The following is a 24,429-nucleotide window of genomic DNA, read 5'->3' as shown; positions in this document are numbered from 1 at the left end:
CCTAACAAGGAGGAGATAGTTAAAAAAAAAATATAATATATATACAAACCCATATAATGTCTAATTTAACTAAGTTTTGTCCAACTTCTAACACCTGCATTATCAAACCATTATACTGCTTACCATAGTGCATATTCAATATTTCCTTTCATTCACATAATGCAAGGTCAGACAAAGACGTCATACCAAAAAGTAATTGCGTGAGTACTTCTGTGGTTAAGCTGTACGTGGGGAGGGTGCTATAAAAACCCTGAGGTAAATTAATAAAGATTTAAAAGACAGACATTTCTGCTGTGAAGAAGAACAAAGGTAACACTCTTTTTTATTTTCTAACACTCAGGTGCTGCTGTACATTGGATTTTTATAATGGTAAATGAATAACATTGACCAACAATATGTCACAAAATAGCAAAGTAAAATGTTTGGAACACTGTTTTTACTGTGTCTAATATGTTTGCTGTTTTTTTTCTACAGTTAGGATGCTTCTAATTATCAAGTACACTGGGGCAACCATTCTTTTGATGTCAGTTCTGGTTGAAATTGGACAGCTTTATCCAAACTATGACTGTAAGTCTGTATTTTAATTTTGCAGCCCATTTAAGTGTATAAAAAGACAACAGATTTATGAAAGATTTAATAAATCTAAACTGTGGACCATTATTTTTAAAACTTACTATGAATTGATATTTAACCAAAGTTGAGCAGTGACTAAATGCTAGAATACATATTCAGAATATTTGTCAAGTATTTATATTTTGTCCAATTGTTTAGAGGAATGCTTTTAAAATACTTTATTTTAAAAATTTTTTACCTCAAGTTTAATAGCACATAACACTTTTTATTGCAAAGAAATATGCGAAGAAAGAATTTCATTGTACTGTACACATGTATGTGTATATACGACTAATAAAGGCATTCTTTCTCTTCTCCTTCCAAACAGTTGGCTGTGAGGAGTGCAAACTCAGAGAGAACAGCATCTTTTCAAAGCCTGGTGCCCCTGTGTATCAGTGCATGGGATGCTGTTTTTCCAGAGCTTACCCAACTCCTCTAAGATCCAAGAAAACTATGCTGGTCCCCAAGAATATCACATCTGAGGCTACATGCTGTGTTGCAAGAGAGGTTAAAAGGGTAAGATAAACAAAAGCAAACAATTATAATAAATGTTTTTTTTTTCTTCATAGCAACACTAATATGATTTTTGTCTTTCAGGTTATCGTCAATGATGTAAAGCTAGTGAACCACACAGACTGCCACTGCAGCACTTGCTACTATCATAAGTTTTAAATAATATGACTTTAAATTAAATGCTTGCTTTATTAGTGTGTTACAGAAGTTAATTGTAAGCTATAGAAAATAGAATTTTTTTACATCTTATCTTCTCTACATATCTGCTGATGATTTTTTACTCATATGTACAATAAATCTTCTGTGCTTAAAGTCTGTTATTAATGTAAAGTAGTAGCTTTTTGCTTCAGAGAACCAGGTTCTAGGTTTATTCATTTTCTGTTTGAAAACTTTGGTCTTAATTTTAATCATTCTCATATTGACAAAATTAAGCAAATGCTGCAACAATGTGTAAACGTTTTGTTGTTTATTTTAATCTGTCAGTTTAATTTATAAAAAATCACTTCTACTAGTGTTGATAGTAACCAGTGCAAAATAAATACCTAAATATTTTATTTGGACATTCAAGTAAATATTAAAGGAAATATTTTCAACCCTTAGAACAATATTTAGCTGTATTAAAAGTTGCTGATAAGCTTTAAAGAAATGCTGCATATAATAATAATCATCTATCATGAATGTACTATAAATACATTCTTGGCATTGCACACAACATTATAAATTCCATGTGGTACCTGTGGTTAATGCAAAATAGCAAATTACAGAGCTGTAATTACAAGGCAGGATCTTTGATTTGAATGCCTACCTGGGTACTTAAGCCATAAGCCTAAGTTATATTTTTTACTGCTTTGTGTTGTACCGTCAGATGCTACCACTAAGCACAAACACTGCTTTTGTATTTCAATAGCTATGAAATCACAAATACTGAAAATACTGTGCACAAGAAAAACACACAAGAAATGTATTTTCTTACACATGTATTTTGCAAAACAGTAAAACATGCAAATAAAAACTATTAAGTAACAGGAACAATATGACACTAATGAAACTGATTGGGAATCTATAAGTTCATGGTCAATTGACATTGTATGAACATTATATGACCAAAACCATGGACACAAACCATAGACATTAATATAGTCATTTGCAGCTATAACTGAGAAGGCATTTTCCAAGATTTTTGAGTATATCTGTGGACATTTGTGCCCATTCAGTCAAAACAGCATTTGACTGAGGAACTAAAGATACTAATTTCTGCAGTTTTGCAAGTGACATTATGTCTATTGTCGATTTTTTTAGTGGTCCTTAGATTTCATCATATCATACACACAGCAGGGCATTCAGCTCCAGAAACAACAAAGCAACCCCAAAACATCAGTGAACCTCATGCACATGCAAGAGTGGTTTCTGTCCCTGATCTTCATGGACTGAGATTTCTCTGGACTTCCTGAATATGTTCAATGTAGGATACAGTAGATGGTGGAAGAAAAAAAAAAGAAAAGTATTTGCAATCTTCATTCATTCATTGTCTGTTTTACTACCTCTTTGTTAGCACAAAATTGCTTATTAGGGGTTAACAAGGCGGAAGTTTAATAATGCACATGGACACGTCAAAATAACTAGATGTGTTTAAGTACACTTCAATTAAAGGTAAAGGTTGAAATGTACGATTGCAGTTGTATCACTATATTTCCCAAATCGTACGTTGTTTATCCTGTGTAAGGACACGCACTTAGTAGGTCACTCGAGCCCAAAAAGAAGTGCGCTCGCTCCCGTAAAAAACGGCACGCGTGCGCGTCCTCGTGCAACTGGTGAACGAGTTCGGCTTGTAAAGAGAGGTAAGCGGGAGCGCGCAGAAGTGATTGTTGTGAAGATGGCGGAGGAGGAGGCTGAGAGAGAATATAACACCAGAGACGAGACTGTAGTCCTAAAACAACGCTTCCAGGCTTTAATCACATCATTAAGAGACAGCACCGACTCGCCTTTGGACGCCTCGGCCCGTTTCTGCCATGAATTCTGTCAGGTTTGTGCTGTAGTAGTGTTTTTTTGCATGCTCGGCTCCATCACCGCGGAGAGAGAGCTGTTAGCTCGGATGCTAAGTCCGTTAGCGAAGTCCTGCAGCCTCATAAAAACTTGGCCGTGGGGTATTCGGCTAAGTTTTTTAAAGCAATGCAAATAACACAAGGGACTGGTTTGGAAAGGCTGTGTTTTTACAACTTAATTTTTAATGCAAATAGAAATAGCGCTACAGTTAACGTTATGCTGTGGCAGCCAAGTCACCCCTGTGGTAGCTGTGTGGCTAAGTGGCTAGCTTTTTGTGGGACCTTAACGCTTACTTGCATAGAAAATAAGGGAGTGTCTTGTCCTAAAATACGATCATCCACACATGCATTTGCGCCACGGTGCCATTTTTTTGCACGATTCGGCCTTCTTTGCGTGCACCGCATGTTTATTTCCAATCAAACGATAATATCATTTATAAACGCTACCTCTGCAGTTTCCAGAGCTGCCATAGAATCCGTGCATGCAATGAACAATTTTACGAGACCTTGTTGTTGCATTTCTTTTTTCATTTTTAGTATTCTTAATTTTATTTATGGCATTTCTTTGAATTTTTTCTAGACCTTAACATGCAGGATTGATCGTGTTGGTGCTTAGAAAGCATTAACCAGGTGGTTGAAATTAAGGAGATTTAGCAGTAGCTGGCCATTGATTTGCAGTTGAAGGGGGAAAAAATCTTGGAACTGGGTCAAGCTGGGCAGAGCGTTAGGGTTGGGAAATATGCCACAAATTTTATTACATTTATCGGATAACTTTATAATTACTAAGAGCTAATATTATATTATATTAAGAAGAAATCTAATACTCTACGACAATCAACCATTTTGAGTGTCAGTTGATAACCAATCTGCTACAAACATTCCCACTATATTCAACTGTGTGATTCCAAAAGTGAAAATGTCCTGCCTTTTCTCATGATATTTTTTATTACTGTTTAAAACTTGTTTAAAAATGTTTGTGCAGTACTAAACTAACTGTTCCCACCAGAAACACAAGCATGATATAGTAATGTATGCTGTAGCTGGCATAAGAATATATTTAGAGTATACTGTAATATGTTTACATTTTACAGTAACATTTTTATTTGATTTACTTTTGTACTGCATCTGATTAGTTTGTAGATTTTCTTTTTTTTGTCTACAAAATTGATGATTGGTGCTTTTTCAGTCTTTAGTGATTTTGAGGTTTTTTTGTTGCATTCTCTGTGTTTTATGCTAACAAAGCACGTAGCAAGTTAAGTGGAAGAAAAATCACAAGAAATTGTGACCTCCACTCTTTATATGCCATCTCGATTTAACTGTTTAGTTAAGTGTTAAATGGTACATGCCATAATGTCTGTTTTCAAGCTCAATACTTAAACTGAATTTCTGCTAGTGAGTTTTGTAGCATGTTGTAGGCATGATGGTGGCATGATGTAAAATTGATTGTAGCCTGTGTTCATGTTGATGGCCTTTGTTGTGGTTCATATCAGACATGTTTACAGTATATATTTATTTTTAAAAGTTCATTTATTTATTTTAAATGTGATTGTGGAGATGAGGGTTACTGTTTTCTTCTAACCAGATGGTTAAAATAAAAAATTGACTTTGTGGTACATAATAATAATATAGTAATAGCAGCTATGTACCACCACACATTGTTTTGCTGAAGTAAAAATAAGTTTAGCGGTCAGTAGTGCTATTGCAAGGTGTGATTCCCATGTGGACTGGTTCAGGTCCTTTCTGTGTGAGGTGTGAATGTTCTCCCCATGTCTGCTTGGCTTTCCTCCAGGTGCTCCAGTTTCCTCTCACAGTCCAAAGACATGAAAGTGAATTAGAGATACAAAATTGCCCATGATGATGATTGATATTGAACCTAAACTGATAAACTATGTGTTACCTGGAACTACCCGTTCTGTCATGAATGTAACTAGGGCTGGGTATCGCCACTAATTTCCTGGATCGATTCGATTCCGATTCACAAGGTCCCGATTCGATTTTCGATTCGATTTTTGATTCAATTTTGATTCAACACATTTAGGCATATTTGAGTTACATTAACAGGTTTTGTTTAAATATGTACAGATGTTCAGAGAACGAATGTGATAATTGTACAAAGAACACTCATTATTAAAAATATTTGTGTATTTTGTTTACATAAATAATTAATCCAAAACAGAAACATTCATTTTTTATTATTATTTTATATGTCTGACACGCTACAACATTGTAAATGTAATGTAAACATACACCTGGCTGTTGAACAGCTTATGCCAAGTTTACACTACACGACACTCTGATTAACACCTGGTCGCTGTAATGTTCACACTACACGACTGATCGGCGATGGGGGGTTTTACACTACACCATCTATCACCAGGGGGAATCACAGGCGAGCTTCTCTGGTCTCCAAAACTACGTTTTGTCATGAAAACACACGTGAGAAGTGATGAAAGGTTCAATGATACCACGTCCAAACATGCACATCAACAAGTAGCGAGAGATCAAAGTTTGTGCGCTGATGAAATAAATGAATCTGAGTGGATTTGGCAACATGAGCAGCATGGCTTGTTCTATAGTGAGTTGGAGGTTAATAAATATTTTGTTTTGTAGAGAACGATCAGGTCAGAAATACTGTAAAACTCGCGTGCTGATGTATTCTGATAGAAACTATATTGCGCTCCACCACCTGTTTACAACCTCTCCCGTGTTTCCCCTCGCTGTTTCTCACATTGATTGAGAGCCGAGTTTTGATCGCAGAGCGAACACCGAGTTCCTCCCGAATCCAGCACCGACCCGTCGCCGGCAAAAATCAGTGCAAAAAGTTGTGTAGTGGTCATAACTTGAGCTTCTGCCATGCTAAACTGATGTGCAGGTCAGATCTCGTTGCATGAAAAAACACTGGCTGGTCACGCGAAATTAAAGGGGGTAACAGATTTCCGTGTGCACCGTAAAAAGGGGCGTATTTAAAAGATCGATCTCGCGTTTATATGAATCGATATCGGATCGTTCAAATAAAGATCGATTCGAATCGAAAAATCGATTTTATAAACCCACCCCTAAATGTAACCAAAGTGTAAAACATGACTAAAATCCTAATGAACAGACACTGACATGTAAAGCTGCAGCTGTTAAAAATGATTTAAATCATAAGTCACATATTTAACATATTTGACATAAGTCAAATCCTAAGACTCTCTTTTCCACAATAAATAAACTTCTCAAACCAGTTGACAATACTACCAATTCCTTTACAGTTGACAAGTGTAACTCTTACCTCTCATTTTTTCAAACAAAAGTTGAGAATATCCACAATTTTCTGACAGTTTCCCCTGTCATCTCTGTTTCTCCGCCTATCTCATCTCAATTTATTACTCAGCCTCTGTCTCAGTTCTCACCTGTGTCTCTTTTGGACCTATCTGAGATCTTAACAGGGATGCGAAGCTCCACTTGTGTTTTGGATCCTGCTCCATCAAAACTTGTTAAGGGTTGTTTTCCAGTTATCTCATCACTTATCACAGAGATAATCAATTCCTCTCTTAGTTCTGGCTCAGTCCCTCAATCACTCAAATTGGCTGCTGTTACTCCCATACTTAAAAAACCTGGACTTGACTCTAACATTATGAGTAACTTTCGGCCCATTTCCAATCTTCCATTTCTGTCGAAAATACTGGAACGTGTTGTTGCCTCACAGCTCAAAGATCACCTAAATTCCAATAATCTATTTGAATCATTTCAGTCTGGTTTCCGCCCCCAGCACAGCACTGAGTCAGCCCTCCTCAAAGTCACAAATGACCTTCTTCTTTCCTCAGACTCTGGACAAATTAATATTCTCGTCCTCCTTGATCTTACTGCAGCTTTTGACACCATTAATCACTCCATTCTTCTGTCCCGCCTTGAATCCTCTGTCAACATCACTGGTACTGCCCTTTTGTGGTTAAGGTCATATCTCATAAACAGACAACAGTTTGTTAATATCAACAATTGTAGTTCTGCCATTGCTCCACTGTCCCAAGGCGTTCCCCAAGGCTCAGTGTTAGGTCCCCTTTTGTTTATTCTTTATATGCTCCCCCTTGGTGACATCATACGTCGGCATGGTTTACATTTCCACTGCTATGCTGATGATATTCAGCTTTACATCTCCTCCAAATCCATTAATACTGAACTTCACTCCACTCTGACAAATTGCATCACTGAAATGAAATTGTGGATGAAAGCTAATTTCCTCAAATTAAACTGTGAAAAATCAGATATGATCATCGTAGGTCCTACAACCCTGGCAAAAACCACAAAAAATTTTCAAATTACCATTGATAATGACACTTTGTCTCCGTCTTCTAACATCCGAAATCTTGGTGTAATTTTTGATAGCAACCTCTCTTTTGACCGCCATGTAAATCACATCACCAAAACTGCTTTCTTTCATCTAAAAAACATAGCACGTCTACGTCCATCACTCTCCTTTTCTGCCGCCGAAACCTTGATTCATGCTTTTATTACATCCAGAATTGATTATTGCAATAGCATCCTTTATGGTACATCTAACAAAATCCTAAAAAAACTTCAGTATATCCAGAATTCAGCTGCTCGCCTCCTTACTCATACTCGCTCCCGTGATCATATTACACCTGTTCTACAAAAACTTCATTGGCTTCCCGTTGCTCAACGCATTCAATTCAAAATTCTTCTATTCACTCACAAAGCTCTCCATAATCAGGCCCCATCCTACCTCACCGACCTGCTCCATCAGCACATTCCCTCCCGTAGCCTTCGCTCTTCTGAGGCTAACCTACTGTCCATACCCTCTAGGACCAAGCACCGGACCTGGGGTGACAGGGCCTTTTCCATAGCTGCTCCATCTTTATGGAATGCTCTCCCCAAACACCTACGAGATTGTCCTGACCTGTCCAAATTCAAGTCACTTCTCAAAACTCATCTATTCAGAGTGGCATTTAACTTGTAACAACACAAAATAAATGCTTTTATTTTTGCTATTCTTTTTAATAGTTTTTATACTTAGATCACGACAGAAATGTGAAGTCCTAGATCCTAAAACTTGTAAAGTTTTCAGTTTCCTGATTGCATGTAAATCTGTCCTGTTTCTGTCTAATTTTAAGAAATTGTTCTATATTTGTTGTTCTCTCTCATAATTTAGCTAATTTTTAATGAACTGTCTTATGCTGCTCTCTTTGTTTTTATCTTAATTATTCTTGATGTTGATGTACTATTTTGATTTTGTACTATGATTTGTATGGTGTATGTACGTATTTGTTTTGATTATTTGTCTTATGTAAAGCGTCTTTGAGTATCTTGAAAAGCGCTATATAAATAAAATGTATTATTATTATTATATTTTAATTTTGAAATGTGTAGCTTGTAAAGAAGTAGTAAATAAATTGGTGTTTAAATACACATTTCCGTGCTAAAGCCATTACAAGTGCATCTGCTTTTTTTTGGATGTACCTGTTATGCTGCCAGTCAAACACATTTGGTTCTTCCAAACAAAGGTGATTACAGTGCTGACAAATAAGGAATTTAATAAGTGATATTGAAAACCAAATTGTGACATGGTATTTACAAGACTTCTGAACAACTGTTGCAAACTTCTTTACTAAAAATTTTGTGCCATGCGTTTAACAGTCCTTATTTTTAAGAAGCATTATGTTTTACCAGATGTAATGGCTTAACCTAAATTGGTTAATGTGTTAGAGTCTGGGCTTTCTACATACTTTCATTGCAGCTTTAAATAAACTCCTGTACTAAGCAAAACTACATAGAGTAGAGGGCCTAAATGTGCAATATTATGAGTTCTTCCATGTGGTTAAACCTTGAACATCATTTTTAGCTTACTTAAATGTTATAATTAGAGATGTACCGATCAGGGTTTTTGGCTCCGATCTCCGATCTCCTTTCAGGGATATCGGCCGATAGCCGATTCCGATCGGGGGGGGGGGGTGATTTAGCAGTAAATAAACTTAAAAAGAGCCTCACAGTGAAGATAAACCGGAGCAGCGTGTGTGTGTGTGTGCCTTTAGAAGAGACGCTTTGTTCACAGTACCGCTATAAGTGATTCATTGATTCATGAGTCGATTCGTTTTATGTGAAGCGTAAGTTTCTCTTCTCAGTCATCTCTCCGTGTTTTCTGTTATTAATTAAATGTCGTGGTTTTAAATAAACACCAGCTACTACAGAACATTTTGTGTGACTCTCTTACATTAAAAAGCTTACCACAGCTCTGTAACTGAGTCAGACTCGTTCCGTCTAAGGAGCTAAAAGTTTTCTGATGATGTTCAGCAGATGATCCTGAACTAACGAATTTGATAATGAATAAACTTTTGCCTCTGATTGGCTCTGTAACGTTTTCTGTTCTCATCTACATCACAAGTAAGAACCGCTTACGATTTACCAAAGTGAACCAGGAGTTTATATAACGTGCTGATAGAATCGACTCAGATGTGACCGGGTTGAATTATCTTTTTAAAGTAAATATTACAATCAGCAAAATTACATCGTATGTATGATGCACAACGTTAATGATGTTATTTTAGGTCATGAAGAGCTTTCACGATGGTTTCTGTACGATTGTTGACGAATTTTGATGCGATGGTTGGCGCTTCGTAGCTCAAAGTCTGGATCAATCCACTGAGCTGTTAACTTAACATGATCTTTATATATCACACGATCGGATCGGCTACTTTTAGGAAATATCGGCCGATCACCGATAGCATATTTTGATAAAAAATCGGCCGATACCGATTCATAGCCGATCGATCGTTCCATCTCTAGTTATAATGCATTAGGCTCTGATTTCAAAATTTAACTCTCTTGCAAAACCTGATCTATAAGCAATGTAGAAAATATCATGGCATCATCTAAAATGTTTTTCTTATTTTAAAGGTTAAAGAGAAACAGAGTTGAGACTAGTTGTGCACAGCTTTTATATCAGTATTGTTTATACATCATGAACCCACTACATTGGTAAATTGTTATTATTTGAGTCTGACCATTTTTTACTGTTAAAATTGGCTGCATTTGAGGAGCTTAATTAATTCACAAAACATACTAATACATGTAACAGTTTTAAACTGGGCACCATTTTAACATGCATGGTTATATTATTTTAGATACTTGTGGAGCATGGAGGTCAATGGAAGTCAGAGGAAGATCCACTACCTTTGTTGGAGATGTACACAGTGGCTATTCTCTGCTTTGCCGAGGCCACCCCCTCACTTCTGCCTGAATGTGAACATGTCACAGTTGTACTTGAAAAGTTGGCATTGTGAGTAGGAATAACCTTAATATGATGACCTATTAAATGTGTAATTTGCATATACAGGTCCTTCTCAAAAAATTAGCATATTGTGATAAAGTTCATTATTTTCCATAATGTAATGATAAAAATTAAACTTTCATATATTTTAGATTCATTGCACACCAACTGAAATATTTCAGGTCTTTTATTGTTTTAATACTGATGATTTTGGCATACAGCTCATGAAAACCCAAAATTCCTATCTCAAAAAATTAGCATATTTCATCCGACCAATAAAAGAAAAGTGTTTTTAATACAAAAAAAGTCAACCTTCAAATAATTATGTTCAGTTATGCACTCAATACTTGGTCGGGAATCCTTTTGCAGAAATGACTGCTTCAATGCGGCGTGGCATGGAGGCAATCAGCCTGTGGCACTGCTGAGGTGTTATGGAGGCCCAGGATGCTTCGATAGCGGCCTTAAGCTCATCCAGAGTGTTGGGTCTTGTGTCTCTCAACTTTGTCTTCACAATATCCCACAGATTCTCTATGGGGTTCAGGTCAGGAGAGTTGGCAGGCCAATTGAGCACAGTAATACCATGGTCAGTAAACCATTCACCAGTGGTTTTGGCACTGTGAGCAGGTGCCAGGTCGTGCTGAAAAATGAAATCTTCATCTCCATAAAGCTTTTCAGCAGATGGAAGCATGAAGTGCTCCAAAATCTCCTGATAGCTAGCTGCATTGACCCTGCCCTTGATAAAACACAGTGGACCAACACCAGCAGCTGACATGGCACCCCAGACCATCACTGACTGTGGGTACTTGACACTGGACTTCAGGCATTTTGGCATTTCCTTCTCCCCAGTCTTCCTCCAGACTCTGGCACCTTGATTTCCGAAAACAGTACTTTGGACCACTGAGCAACAGTCCAGTGCTGCTTCTCTGTAGCCCAGGTCAGGCGCTTCTGCCGCTGTTTCTGGTTCAAAAGTGGCTTGACCTGGGGAATGCGGCACCTGTAGCCCATTTCCTGCACACGCCTGTGCACGGTGGCTCTGGATGTTTCTACTCCAGACTCAGTCCACTGCTTCCGCAGGTCCCCCAAGGTCTGGAATCGGCCCTTCTCCACAATCTTCCTCAGGGTCCGGTCACCTCTTCTCGTTGTGCAGCGTTTTCTGCCACACTTTTTCCTTCCCACAGACTTCCCACTGAGGTGCCTTGATACAGCACTCTGGGAACAGCCTATTCGTTCAGAAAATTCTTTCTGTGTCTTACCCTCTTGCTTGAGGGTGTCAATGATGGCCTTCTGGACAGCAGTCAGGTCGGCAGTCTTACCCATGATTGCAGTTTTGAGTAATGAACCAGGCTGGGAGTTTTTAAAAGCCTCAGGAATCTTTTGCAGGTGTTTAGAGTTAATTCGTTGATTCAGATGATTCGGTTAATAGCTCGTTTAGAGAACCTTTTCATGATATGCTAATTTTTTGAGATAGGAATTTTGGGTTTTCATGAGCTGTATGCCAAAATCATCAGTATTAAAACAATAAAAGACCTGAAATATTTCAGTTGGTGTGCAATGAATCTAAAATATATGAAAGTTTAATTTTTATCATTACATTATGGAAAATAATGAACTTTATCACAATATGCTAATTTTTTGAGAAGGACCTGTATATATATATACATACATACACACGCGTACGGTCTTAATTGTAGATGCAGCGTCATACCGTATTTACAGTAACGTTTTTTTTTAAGTAATCCTTAGCCCATGTTGTATATATATTTCATAAACATTAATTTTTAACATAGTTCTGGAATTAAAAGGTCACATGGATTCAATATTGTTTTTTGTCTTCGTCCTGTATGCACAAACATTTTTGTTTAAATAATGTTACTGAACTCATGTTATGGTAAACTCATATTGCAGATTGCAAGTTGAGACATTGTTCTTAAACTGTTTGGCTCTTTGCTTATGTAGCTTTTGTTTACTGATGAAATTTGACCTGTTCTTGCACATAAAAAGAGCCCTTTGTTAATGCTGTTTTACACCCAATCATGACAGCATCAGCTGTTTTAAATTTTAAGGTTTTACAGCATTTCTGGATTTAAAGTTGTCCTTGTTACAAAATATTTGGAACGTGTTATAGGCATCAAAATAGGAATTAGCAGTACAAAATCACAGTAGTTGATGTACAGTTTTAAAGTCAATGCCTGTTGAAATTGGGTTTGTGCATATGACCTTAAAGGTATTACACTACATAATTTTGAATGTTATGAATTTCCCATTGCATTTTAGGAGTTGTCTGGATTTTCTGCTCTCACTCCTGGAGAAAGTGCCAGATGCCTTATGGAAAGAATTTCAGTCCTCTGTCAAGGTTGAACAATATTCATTTGCTTACCTAAATGTTAATGCCAGTCTGTCTGAACATTCATAGACATTACATAAAATGTAAGATGCTGACTTGGTTCAAGACTTGGTTCAAGGCTATAAAAATTCAAGCAGTAAATAGTTTAATAATTATAGCCATGCCTTATTTTAGTGAAGATTCTTAGCTTGTTGTTTGAAAAATAATATAATTTAAATTGAACATGGACATGATTTGGTAAATAATGTTTTATTTCTTTTGTCTTTGCCATCTTTGATAATCATCTCTCAGGTGGCACATGGTATTCTTGAGGCCAATGGAAATCTGCAGCTTAATTCACTGATGGCACTGGCTAATGAAAGTGGGGTTTGGACCAATTCCACTCTGTGCAGTCTTTTGTCAAACTATACAACAGATGTTGAAAAAGGTAAAACTCTTGAATTTATACATTTACATTAAATATGACTTTAGTAATAAATGCTGCTCACTTTCCTAAATACCTTGATTTATCTCACAACAGGTTGAAGTTAAAACTTGCGGCATTCTCTTAATAACTAATTATTAGTTTAGTAACCATGCTTATAATTTTTGCCCACAGTTCATGAGCTGCTTGTCCAGGAAGGACCTGCACTACTGGATATGCGAATAAAGCACCTTATCAAACAGAGATGTGTGGAAAAAGCTGCAGTGCTTGCAAAGGCATGTGCCGAGTTCCCAGAATTTGGTGGAAAAAAGAATTTCAAACAGATTTACCTTGTATGCCTGTGTGAGACAATGTCTCAGCAAGAACTTATGCAAGAGGTCAGTGCCTTTTACATTTTAACTGAAATTAATTATATTGTACAGTACATAACTACATTTATTAAAAGAACACACATTTGGGTGGGAATACATTTTTACAGTATGTTAAATAGTTAGTGTAAACCAATTTTAAGGTATACTAACTGTTGAATCTTATGCAGTGCAAATTGGTACAAATTTGAAGTGAATTTGGGAATTGGTTTGCTCTAGTGTGATTAAGACAATTCATCAATGTGTTTCATATTTACTTGTGTGGGTATTGTAACGTGGGAGATTTATTGAGCAAATACGATAATGACACAAGCAGTGAAAGTAGCTTCATACCCTACACCAAACTGAACAGATTAACCAAATTTAGTAGGGAACACATAATAGATTCACAAAAGCTACACTACCCATAAACCTTTGCGAACAACATTTGCATATCAACTATATACAGTCAATAGCTTTTGAGTAGGCTTGGTGTCATCACACTGACAGTACAGTATGAAATAGAGACTAATTAATAATGAATGCACTGCCATTGTTGGGCCCCTGAGCATGGCTCTTAAACCTTAGTTGCTTAAATTGTATTCAGTTACAAATGTAAGTAATGTAGCAATTCTAAATGCCATAATGTAGCAAGGTTGTACTGGCCCATCGTCCATAGATCTCCAGAGACACTGCAACCTTGTTTTTTACATTTAGATATTGCATGCTTTCTTTTCCTTAATTTTTCTCTCACTCGCACACACTCTCAACACCCCAGTATGAATAATTAATCCAGTTTAGTATGTAATTGATACATGCTCATACTTACAAACAAACCAGAGGTACTGTAATTTATATACTACCCCACAATGTGTGGTTATATTCACCTATGCTGTATTTCAAACCTGATACTGCAAAGTACAGTATTGACACTAGACTGATATGGGTGTACTGCTTACACGCTTACATTATTTTGTACGGTAGTATTGGATTGACACACATTTTAGAAGTTTAAGACTTTTTTTGTTAGTTTCTGGTTGATTTAAATTCTCAATAGGAACAAAAGGGTGATTGTGACTTAGAGTTGCACCAACTTCTCTGCATTTACAGTTCTGGTTGCTTTTGTTGTGTCACACCATCGCTTATGTAAAGGCATAATTACACACATGCTTTACAAGTGTTAACTTAAGTATCTGCATTTTGTTTAATTTAGCTGTTACTTTTTTAACCAAGTCTGTTTTTCAATTTTTAATTTTTTAGATAAAGGACATAGACTGCAAAGATGCTCTGGATATGATTTGTAACTTGGAATCCGAGGAAAATGAAAAGGGCGCCTTATATCTTTGCACAGCCTTTTTGAAGCGCCAACTTCTCCAGGGCGATGTGTATTGTGCCTGGTAGGAAGCTTTTAATTTTTTACATAAACTATCGTGCCTATGTTAGCACAGTTCTCTGGCAGGGTTTACAGTTTTCAGTTTTGATTTCTCATTAACGATAAGCCACAGTACCCACAGTATTTTATGCAGTGCTAAAATTTCTTCCCCCTATATACGCATTTTAATTTGTTACTTAAAATGTACTCTGTAATGTAATTTGATCACATTTAGTTATTAATAAGTTATAACATTTAGGTGTAATTTAATACTGCAACTTGACTGAGGCACATTATTGTGGCATAAAGACTGGAGGTTAAGCTAATTGTCTCCAACAAAAAAGCTGCAAAGATCCAAAGAAGTTTCTGATAGGTCTCTTAATGTTGATGTTTGTCGAAGGGAAAAAACTTTACAAGACTTAAAATGCTCAGACTACAACAAATTTCAAATTTCACAATTTTTTCTTAAACAAGCACATAAAGAAGGAAGTTCAGACACCTTTCTTACAGAAAACCAACATGGCTAAGATAGGTTTTAATGTTTGCATGTGTTAATTTGCCATGGCTGTATTGGTTGTATGCATTTTAGCAGTTTTTCTCTAAACAGATGTTAGTATTGTGGATCAATTCATCTATATCATGGACTTCAATGTTTTTTTAATAATTAATTTTTTTATTTAGACAATAGATTGATAAATTTTGCTTCTGTTACTCTAACATTTTATAAATATTGTAAGATTGTTGTCCTCATTTGATTGTTTTTTTATTTATTTATTATTTTTTTTGTAGGGAATTAACTCTGTTTTGGAGTAAACTCTTAATACGTCTTGAATCAGCCCAGGCCTTTCTGGAGCAATGCAGACTGTTAGCACAGCTTTCCGGCAGTGTTTACCATATCCTCCTTCTCATCAAAGTCATTCAAGCAGAGGTAAGGCTACTTCTCGATGTTTGCAAATGAATTCTTAACTTAGATTTGGGAATACTGACTTTAATGTTAATGTATCCTATGTCTTTTCTTTAGGTTCATGATGAAGGACTTCCAGTTTGCATTGAAATGTGCATTCAAGCTTTGAAAATGGGAGTGAGTAACAGCGAGGATTGCAACTCGACTATTTGCAAAACCATCTCCTGCTTGTTGCCCTTAGACTTGGAAGTAAAGAGGGCATGTCAGTTAACTGAGTTTCTTGTTAAACCCTCTGTGGATTCTTACTATGCTGTTGAAATGCTTTTTAATGAACCGGACCAGAAGCTTGAGGAGGAAAACCTCCCACTTCCAAATTCACTACGCTGTGATCTGTTGTTGGCCTTAAAGACTAAGTGGCCTTTTGACCCTGAATTCTGGGACTGGAAAACTCTAAAACGTCATTGCCTTGCTCTAATGGGAGAGGATGCATCAATCGTGTCATCTATGGATAAATTAAATGACAGTGAGGACAATGAAGTGTTACTCGAGTCTGATGACAAAGATTTCTCTGGACACCTCGACTTCATACTTGGTTCAACAAGTCAACCCAGAGACCTTGAAGCTGAGAGAAAGAAGAAAAGGGAAATGAAGAGGCTGCGAGAACAGGGGTTTGTGTCTGCAAGATTTCGTAACTGGCAGGCCTATATGCAGTATTGTGTACTGTGCGACAAGGAGTTTCTTGGTCACAGGATAGTGAAGCATGCACTTAAGCATGTCCAGGATGGTATTTTTCGTTGTCCAATATGTGCTAAAACATTTGAAACAAGAGCAGTTCTTGAGCCTCATGTAGCATCACATGTGAAACAGTCAAGCAAAGAACGATTGGCTGCTTTAAATACAAAAAATACAAACTCTGGTTCGGCCAACACCTTATGGAGTAGCAGTAAACCTGTCTACATCAAATCATCTGTGAAGGATGGCCAGATGGTCTACACTGACTTTGGACCTTTAAACACTAATTCTAACACTACTGGAAAAGTTAAAACTAAACCCTGCTCCGCAAAGCGAGGGAACCCAGTGCGTGAAATCGAAAACACAGAAGATTGTTCTTGTCCTGTTACAAGCTGTCAGAAAGTATTCAAGTATTTCAGAAATTTAGTTGCACACGTTAAAGCCCACAAAGATGAAGAGGAAGCAAGAAATTTTCTTGAGCTACAAAGCCAGAAAGCAATTTGCCAGTATTGCCGACGTCAGTTTGTTAATGTCACTCATTTAAACGATCACTTGCAAATTCATAGTGGTGACAGACCGTATGTCTGCATTCAACTAGGATGCAACAGCAGCTTCAACTCTCATGCGGAACTTGTCATGCACAGAAAAGTGCATTCAGAATTCCAGGCACAGTGCACCTTTCAAGACTGTGGACGAGTATTCAATGAGGCTTACTTACTGTATGATCACGAAGCACAACACTACATTACATTCATTTGCAAAAGCGATAACTGTGACCAGGTGTTCTACTCCCTATCACAGTTGAATGCACATCAGAAAGAGCATACAAGGCCAGAGAATGGTGAGGGCATTGGGGATCAAATGGAAGCCTTACCCCAAAGCTTCTTGAATCTAGAATGGATGTCAAACCAAGAAGGTGCTGTTCCATATGTTTCCAGTCCATTGCAAACTAAACAAACTCAAAACTCTGCTCATGACACTAGAGAACTTAATCATTCTTTTTCTTTCATGAATGAATTCTCAGCCGAACTAAATCAGCCACCAGTTACAGCTCCTCCTGTTGCACAGGATTGTGATCTGATAAGGGCTCCGAAAACAGCCTGCCAGATGCAGTCTGATGTTGATCATTTAACCCAGTTTTGTCTAAAATCATGTTTTGTGAAACTGCAGCCTATTCCAATCAAGCGTGCTGATTCTGTTCTCTTGAATGCTCTTAAAAGCTCTGAGAAGATTGGTCAGTTAATCTTGCAAGATAAAAAACTATTTTGCTGTACATGTGAACAGCATAAAACTGTACAGAAGGCTTCTGGTGTCCAAAGTGTGGCGGTGACTCTTGGAGCACAAAGTGTGGCGGTGACTCCTGGAGCACAAAGTGTGGCAGTGACTCCTGGAGCACAAAGTGTGGCAGTGACTCCTGGAGCACAAAGTGTGGCAGTGACTCCTGGAGCACAAAGTGTGGCAGTGACTCCTGGAGCACAAAGTGTGGCGGTGACTCCTGGAGCACAAAGTGTGGCGGTGACTCCTGGAGCACAAAGTTTGGCGGTGACTCCTGGAGCACAAAGTGTGGCGGTAACTCCTGGAGCACAAAGTGCGGCGGTGACTCCTGGATCTCAAGGTATGGCGGTGACTTTTGGGGCACAAAGTGCAGCGGTTACCTTTGGAGCACAAAGAGCGGCGGTGACTCTTGGAGCACAAAGTGTTGTGTTGACTCCTGGAGCACAAAGAGCGGCGGTGTTTCTTGGAGCACAAAGTGTAGTATTGACTCCTGGAGCACAAAGTGCGGCGGTGTCTCTTGGGGCACAAAGTGCGGCGGTGTCTCTTGGGGCACAAAGTGCGGCGGTGTCTCTTGGGGCACAAAGTGCGGCGGTGTCTCTTGGGGCACGAAGTGCGGCGGTGTCTCTTGGGGCACGAAGTGCGGCGGTGTCTCTTGGGGCACGAAGTGCGGCGGTGTCTCTTGGGGCACGAAGTGCGCCGGTGACTCTTGGAGCACAAAGTGCGGCGGTGTCTCTTGGAGCACATGGTGTGCCGGTGACTCCTGGAGCACAAAGTGTGGCGGTGACTCCTGGAGCACAAAGTGTAGCATTTACTCCTGGAGCACAAAGAGCAACGGTGACTCCTGATGTGCAAAATATATCAATAACAAATGAAAGTGCACAACCATTGGCATCAAACAATCTGGAAAATGAAGAAGATAATCTTACTCATGTTTGTCCATTCGAGTCTTGTACACGGAAATATAGCACATTAAAGAGTTTGTCAAGACATATTAAACATGTGCATATTGAAGCATTCGAGGAGTGGAAACTGTCAAGAAAATACAAGAGGATTGCAGACATTGCATCAAGAAAGTCGTCTGAACCTAAAAACTGTAATTTTCAGACTCACAAAAAAAAGATAAAACCATCGACAGCATTAACATTTACAGGAATCAATCTGGACAAGTTTCCAACTGATCCTACAATTACTGATCCTTTTCCTCCTTTTAATGTCAAGTTTGAAGGTGCTCAGAATGAAACACAAGAAACTAACACTACATTAATGCAATCACAGATGGCTGAATCATGGACGTCATCTTCATTTGAAGGCTGTAACTCTAGCTACTCTCTGCCAAATCAGTTTCCTTCAATGATCATGTCTGATGGCTTGCAGCAGTCTTACACTTCATTCACTGACCTGCTGGCAGAAAGAGATATAGATTATGTTCCCTCCTTATCTGCTGCTGGCATTACACCAACAGGAAACACGGCCTCTCACTCGGGTGTGCTAAATGAAGCCTCTAAATATGTATCAAACTCTTTAAGGGTGTTGCATTCTCTTAATAGTGATCAGGCATGTGAGATGTCACAAGTGGAAGCAAGTGAAGAGCTTAGGTACATGGAAGCCAGACAAACCAACAACAGTGTTCCACCTAATGTTACTAATGTAAATTCTGTACAAAATTCAGGACAAAACTTTGATCCGTATTTTTCATCGTATTCAGCGGAGACATGCAGCAATTCAGGACAACCTTTGGAAAAAGCAGAAAAACAATGCACTATTGATCAAACTGGTCTGTATTTCTCACCAGATGTTAAAACCCAATGCTCATTACCTGTTTGCAAAGAGGAGCCTGAATGTTTCTCGGTTTCAAGTGTTGATGCAACAGTGAAATGTGACCAGAATAATGATTTTCCCTCTCAAGAAATGTCACAGGTGACAACTGAGGATGCATCTCCTGAGGCTACAGACGTTACATGTTCTGATGACATCTCGAAACTAAAGAAAATTAAAACGTCAAAGAGGACAAAATGGCCTGCTATTCTAAAGGATGGAAAGGTCATTTGCTGCAGGTGCTACAGGGAGTTTTCTAGCACCAAGTCACTTGGAGGTCATTTATCAAAGCGTTCTCAGTGCAAACCAGTAGATGAAATTGATCTTACTGCTGATTTGCCCATTTCATTTCTTGACTTCCTGAATGACCCAGAAATTTCAACCATGCAAAGCCCACTGCATATGAGTAATGGCCAAGATTCCCAGTCATTCATACCTGACTCAGATAATGTCCTTAATAATAACTGCTTTGAGGACGGACCAGGCCTGAATTATAATATTCAGAATGGCCATGTGAGCTCTGGGGACGCAGCAGAAACGTCTTTCACCGAACCTCAGGATCAGACTGAAAATTCATCCAGCATGCCATTTTTAAATCTGACTGCAGTTGATTTGCCAACAATAACAGATAATGACGCTTTAAGAAACTTTGAAACCCAAATACCTTCTACAGTCCCTGGTGAAGATGGCAAAATATTAGAAATTGAAAGAGCATTGCAGCGTCTTGATTTAGTAGATGGACTTCCCCAAGTGAAAATTGAAAAACCCACCCTGCAAAATCTTAACACTGAAACTACAAATAAGAGGATCAGTAAAACTCCACATAAAGATGAAAGTCACGATGTTGAGATTCTTAAACCATTTAGATGCATCAAGGCAGACTGTGCATATGGTGCAATGACTAAAGAAGCTTTATTTAAACACTTAACAAGAGTACATGAAGAGAGCGAAGACTGTATAAATGAACTGAAAAAAAATCCAGAGAAATTATCACCATATGCTTGTTCCATGTGCTCGAAGACATTTACTAGAACCACAGGCCTTAAAATCCACTATAAAAATGTCCATCACTTATCAAAAGAGGAAATTTCCAAAATAAAAATTGGCAGGCCTGGAAAAAAGTCATTACCATCTAACAATTTCAGCTGTGTAAACAAGGGTCCGGTCAGTCTTACATACAACTCATCAGTGCAGGCACAGTCTATGACAAGTCCAGCTTTTACAGTGGCAGCTACCAATATAAACAATATACCAGCAGAGTTAAGCAAAGAGAAGCGTTTTAAACAAGAGTCTTCATTAATAACCCAAAGCTCTGCGTGTGTTTTGCAGAACAATCCAGAAAGCTTAATATCAGAAAAAGATATTAAAACACTACAAGACCCTTGCTGCACTACAGATAACTTAAATGTACAGTGCTTTACACAAGATACAAAACCAGCTCTGGCAACTGAACTCTTGTTTTCTCCTGGTAGACACTGTGATTTGGAGCCAGTTACCAAAGCTACTGATCATGTTGTTGAACCCATGATGGAGCAGAACGACTTGACAAAAAAGACAAAATGTAAAGAGAAGACCGAGTCCCCTAAAAAAGAGAAAACAATACACACAAAACTGGGGAGAAAATCTGATTTTGTGGATACAGTTAATGACCTCTCACTGTATCGGCCATACAGATGTGTCCATGAAGGCTGTGTAGCTGCATTTTCTGTACAGCACAATCTTTTGCTACATTACAAAGCAATGCATGATTCAGAGGTATTAAATCAAACAGCTGGAACTATTATTGGGTCTCCCGAACAAGATGAAGAATCTGTTCAGATTCATGAATTCAATTGTCAAATGAAAGACTGTTCAAAGGTTGTCACCAAAGTTACCAGCTTATTGAAGCATTATCTTTTGCTTCACAGATGCACATTAGAAAAAGCATGTTCTTTGTTGTCTGGTGTCGAGGTCGGGACATTTCAGTGTGATCAGTCAAAATGCCCTGCTCAGTTCACCTGTCATTTAAAATACATTGAGCATATAAAGAATGACCACAAGGCAATAAGACTTTCCGCAGATGGAGACTTTGAGCGTGTGGACCTCACGTTCGCGTGCGAGTATGAAGGTTGTGACCGGGTCTATACCACCAAATCAAATCTTCTGCGTCATGTCTTGAAAAAACATCAAACTGTTAAACCAAAACAAAAAAATCCAGATCAAGGAAATGTGTCAGCAAAAGCAGTTAGTGGAAAACCTAATGACGGCAAGGAGAATATTTTAATTAACAAAATTAAACAGAGAAAGAAACTCATTAAGAAAAAAGAGAAGAAAGCCAATGACCACTGGACAAGCTTTGCAAAGCCCACTCTGAAGACCAAGGATGAAGCTTCTGCCACATGCACTGGAAAGTTCTCTCTAGAGTACCCATGTATGATTAAGGGCTGTGACTCAGTCTCAAATACAGAGCGAAATATAGTCAAACATTACACCACTCATGGTCTTACAGAGCGCTATATTAATAATCGCAGGAGTCACTTTATATTTTCTAAGAGAAACTCACGATTAAGAAACAAAGATGTTAATGAATCAGATGGGGTTTCAGCAGTCACCTCTGAGGTTACAAAGGCAGGGTCTGCAGAAAATAATGCAGACAAAGGGGGCACAACTGCTGACAAAGGCATCGCTAATGCAGATGAATGCATCACGAACACTGAAAAAGGTGACACAGCTGCAGACGAAGAAGTCACAACTGAAGAGAAAGGCACGACGGTTGAAAAGAACAGCATTACAACTGCCACAACTGTTAAAAATGAAGTCCCCAACACAGAGAAAGGTTTTACAAATGCAGAGAACACTGTGGTTAAGTCTCAGGGTGTACTTCCTGAAAACAAAACATCTCCTGAAACTGAAAAGTTGAATAGGAACTCTGTGCCCATGCCAGTACAGGTTAAACGCAAAAGAGGGCGGCCCCGAAAGTTGGAAAAGACAGTAAAAGTCATCCCAGAAAGAAAAAGTCTTAGAAACATTAGACCTATTCGTAGCAACCATGTTCCAAAAGTTTTGGGAACTAAATTAAAACCTGCTACTCATAAGGAGCAGGCAGAGAATGGAGTTGCACAAAAACTTTTCAGTCCGTTAGGACTTAAAGCATCAATTCTTAAGCTGTATGAAGAGAGTCCATCTAGAAACACTGTCAGAAGTAAATTAGCTAGGAGGGTTTTGACCAGTATGCCTTTAAAACGACAACTAAAAAAACACCAAGCGTTGGGAAACAAGATTTACACAAAATCTCTGTTTCAGCTGATTGGTAAACGGAAATATGTTGTTCATTTCAGAAACCCACTCAAGCTGGAGTCTGTGAAAAATGTTAAGATTGTTATGGATGGAAGTTTTTCTAATGGTGCAGATCTGTTGCTGAAACAACTTCAGGATATGCGGCCCATGGTCATCCTGAAAAAATGGCTGTGCAGCTGATAACTGACTTTAATACTCCTTCGTCTCCATTCAGAGCTTTGCACTCAGGATAAGATGTTACATGCTGCAGATTGGTACATCAACTAACAGTGGTTTTCCAAGCATGACTTGATACTGGGAGTCTAAAAAACACCTTCTTATTAAAAATATAGTTTTTTTTTTTACATTTTGAGAGTACCATTATGTACATTAGGTTTTAAATGTAATGTAGAAACATATTTGTATTTATGAAGTCAGTTCTCTTTTAAAAATTAGCATTTGCTAAATGTAATATTTTACACGCGTTGAAAAAAGGTTTTTCAATATATCCCTATGGGATTTGTTTCTTTTTTAAGTATATATTTATTTTTTACTTCACTGTAGTGTATAGTACTGTATATGTCTTCCACGCATTATTCAATAAAATAACCCTGATGCTTTCTGTATTACTGCAGTGGTTATTTGACTTGCTTACAATCAGACTGTGTATTGTAAATACATTTGTATTTAGTTTTCATAGTTCTCTGGACCACATTTATTTTAAAACCAACACAATGGAATAAAATGGTTACAGTTTGGTTTTGTGAAAATAGTAGTTAGGTGTCATTATGTTTATGGATGACCACCTTTTATGTGATTAAATGATTAAATACAAAGTGGAGGACACTAACTAGCAGTAACTTGTAATAAGCAGAATTAAAAAAGAAAAATTTTACTAACCAAACAGGATGAATATACTGTAGCACATACCTGTTATCAGTGGCCGGGGTCCTGTGATGGATTGGCTTCGGATTTGGGGTTTGTTTTTGCTTTGCACCTAGTGATTCCAGGAGGCTGGACCCACTGTGACCCAACCCAGGATAAAGTGGTGGTAAAACATGAAAATCAAATGAAATAGAAAAAAGCAACACAAGTTAACATCTAACATTTACTGTACATTAGCTAACTTTTGGGCATTTCACAGGTAGTGGTACCTTGTAACTCAACGTCCCCTAAACTCAAAATCTTTGAAACTTAATGCCCTTCGTTGAGAAATTTGTACCCTTAAACTCAGCATGTTCAGTTTGTTTAAAAAAAAATGTATTTATTAAATTTCTAATTAACAATGAACAGTCGCTTTGTTCAGTGCTCGGCTTGAGCGGTGCAGTAAATTGTCATGAAAGGGAGAATCAGAGACGAAACTGCATTTGTGTGGAATAACCGTTAGATTCACTCTGAAAGCGTCCTTGTGTATCTGTTTAGCTGGATATTCCTCCTGTTTCACTTTTAAACTTGTCACAGCTTGGTGTTCTGAGAAATTGTAAGAATCAGCTTTTTATTTAAATGTTTTTATTTTATATTTGTGTT

The 24,429-nt window shown here is 37.9% G+C and overlaps 2 protein-coding genes across 3 annotated transcripts; both read left to right on the top strand.

Moving 5' to 3' along the window:
• The first annotated feature begins 286 nt into the window (after positions 1 to 286).
• Positions 287 to 1,343, top strand: cga (glycoprotein hormones, alpha polypeptide). 2 transcript variants are annotated; one of them, XM_063006845.1, is made up of 4 exons: positions 287 to 309; positions 475 to 567; positions 941 to 1,128; positions 1,210 to 1,343. In XM_063006845.1, the coding sequence occupies exons 2-4, from the start codon at positions 480 to 482 to the stop codon at positions 1,282 to 1,284; spliced, it is 351 nt and encodes a 116-aa protein (XP_062862915.1). In that variant the 5' UTR covers positions 287 to 309; positions 475 to 479; the 3' UTR covers positions 1,285 to 1,343. The 2 variants fall into 2 exon arrangements, with proteins under 2 accessions (XP_062862915.1, XP_062862916.1); XM_063006846.1 differs by lacking the exon at positions 287 to 309 and adding an exon at positions 329 to 369.
• Positions 1,344 to 2,998: 1,655 nt separating this feature from the next.
• znf292a (zinc finger protein 292a) lies at positions 2,999 to 23,508 on the top strand. The gene is made up of 9 exons (XM_063007770.1): positions 2,999 to 3,148; positions 10,289 to 10,443; positions 12,709 to 12,787; positions 13,070 to 13,205; positions 13,377 to 13,579; positions 14,810 to 14,946; positions 15,711 to 15,849; positions 15,943 to 17,866; positions 18,662 to 23,508. The coding sequence occupies exons 1-9, from the start codon at positions 2,999 to 3,001 to the stop codon at positions 23,101 to 23,103; spliced, it is 7,365 nt and encodes a 2,454-aa protein (XP_062863840.1). The 3' UTR covers positions 23,104 to 23,508.
• The last annotated feature ends 921 nt before the right edge of the window (positions 23,509 to 24,429 follow it).

Source organism: Trichomycterus rosablanca, chromosome 13, assembly GCF_030014385.1.
Source record: "Trichomycterus rosablanca isolate fTriRos1 chromosome 13, fTriRos1.hap1, whole genome shotgun sequence".
Lineage (NCBI taxonomy): Eukaryota > Metazoa > Chordata > Actinopteri > Siluriformes > Trichomycteridae > Trichomycterus > Trichomycterus rosablanca.
This window is presented reverse-complemented; position numbering and strand designations above follow the sequence as displayed.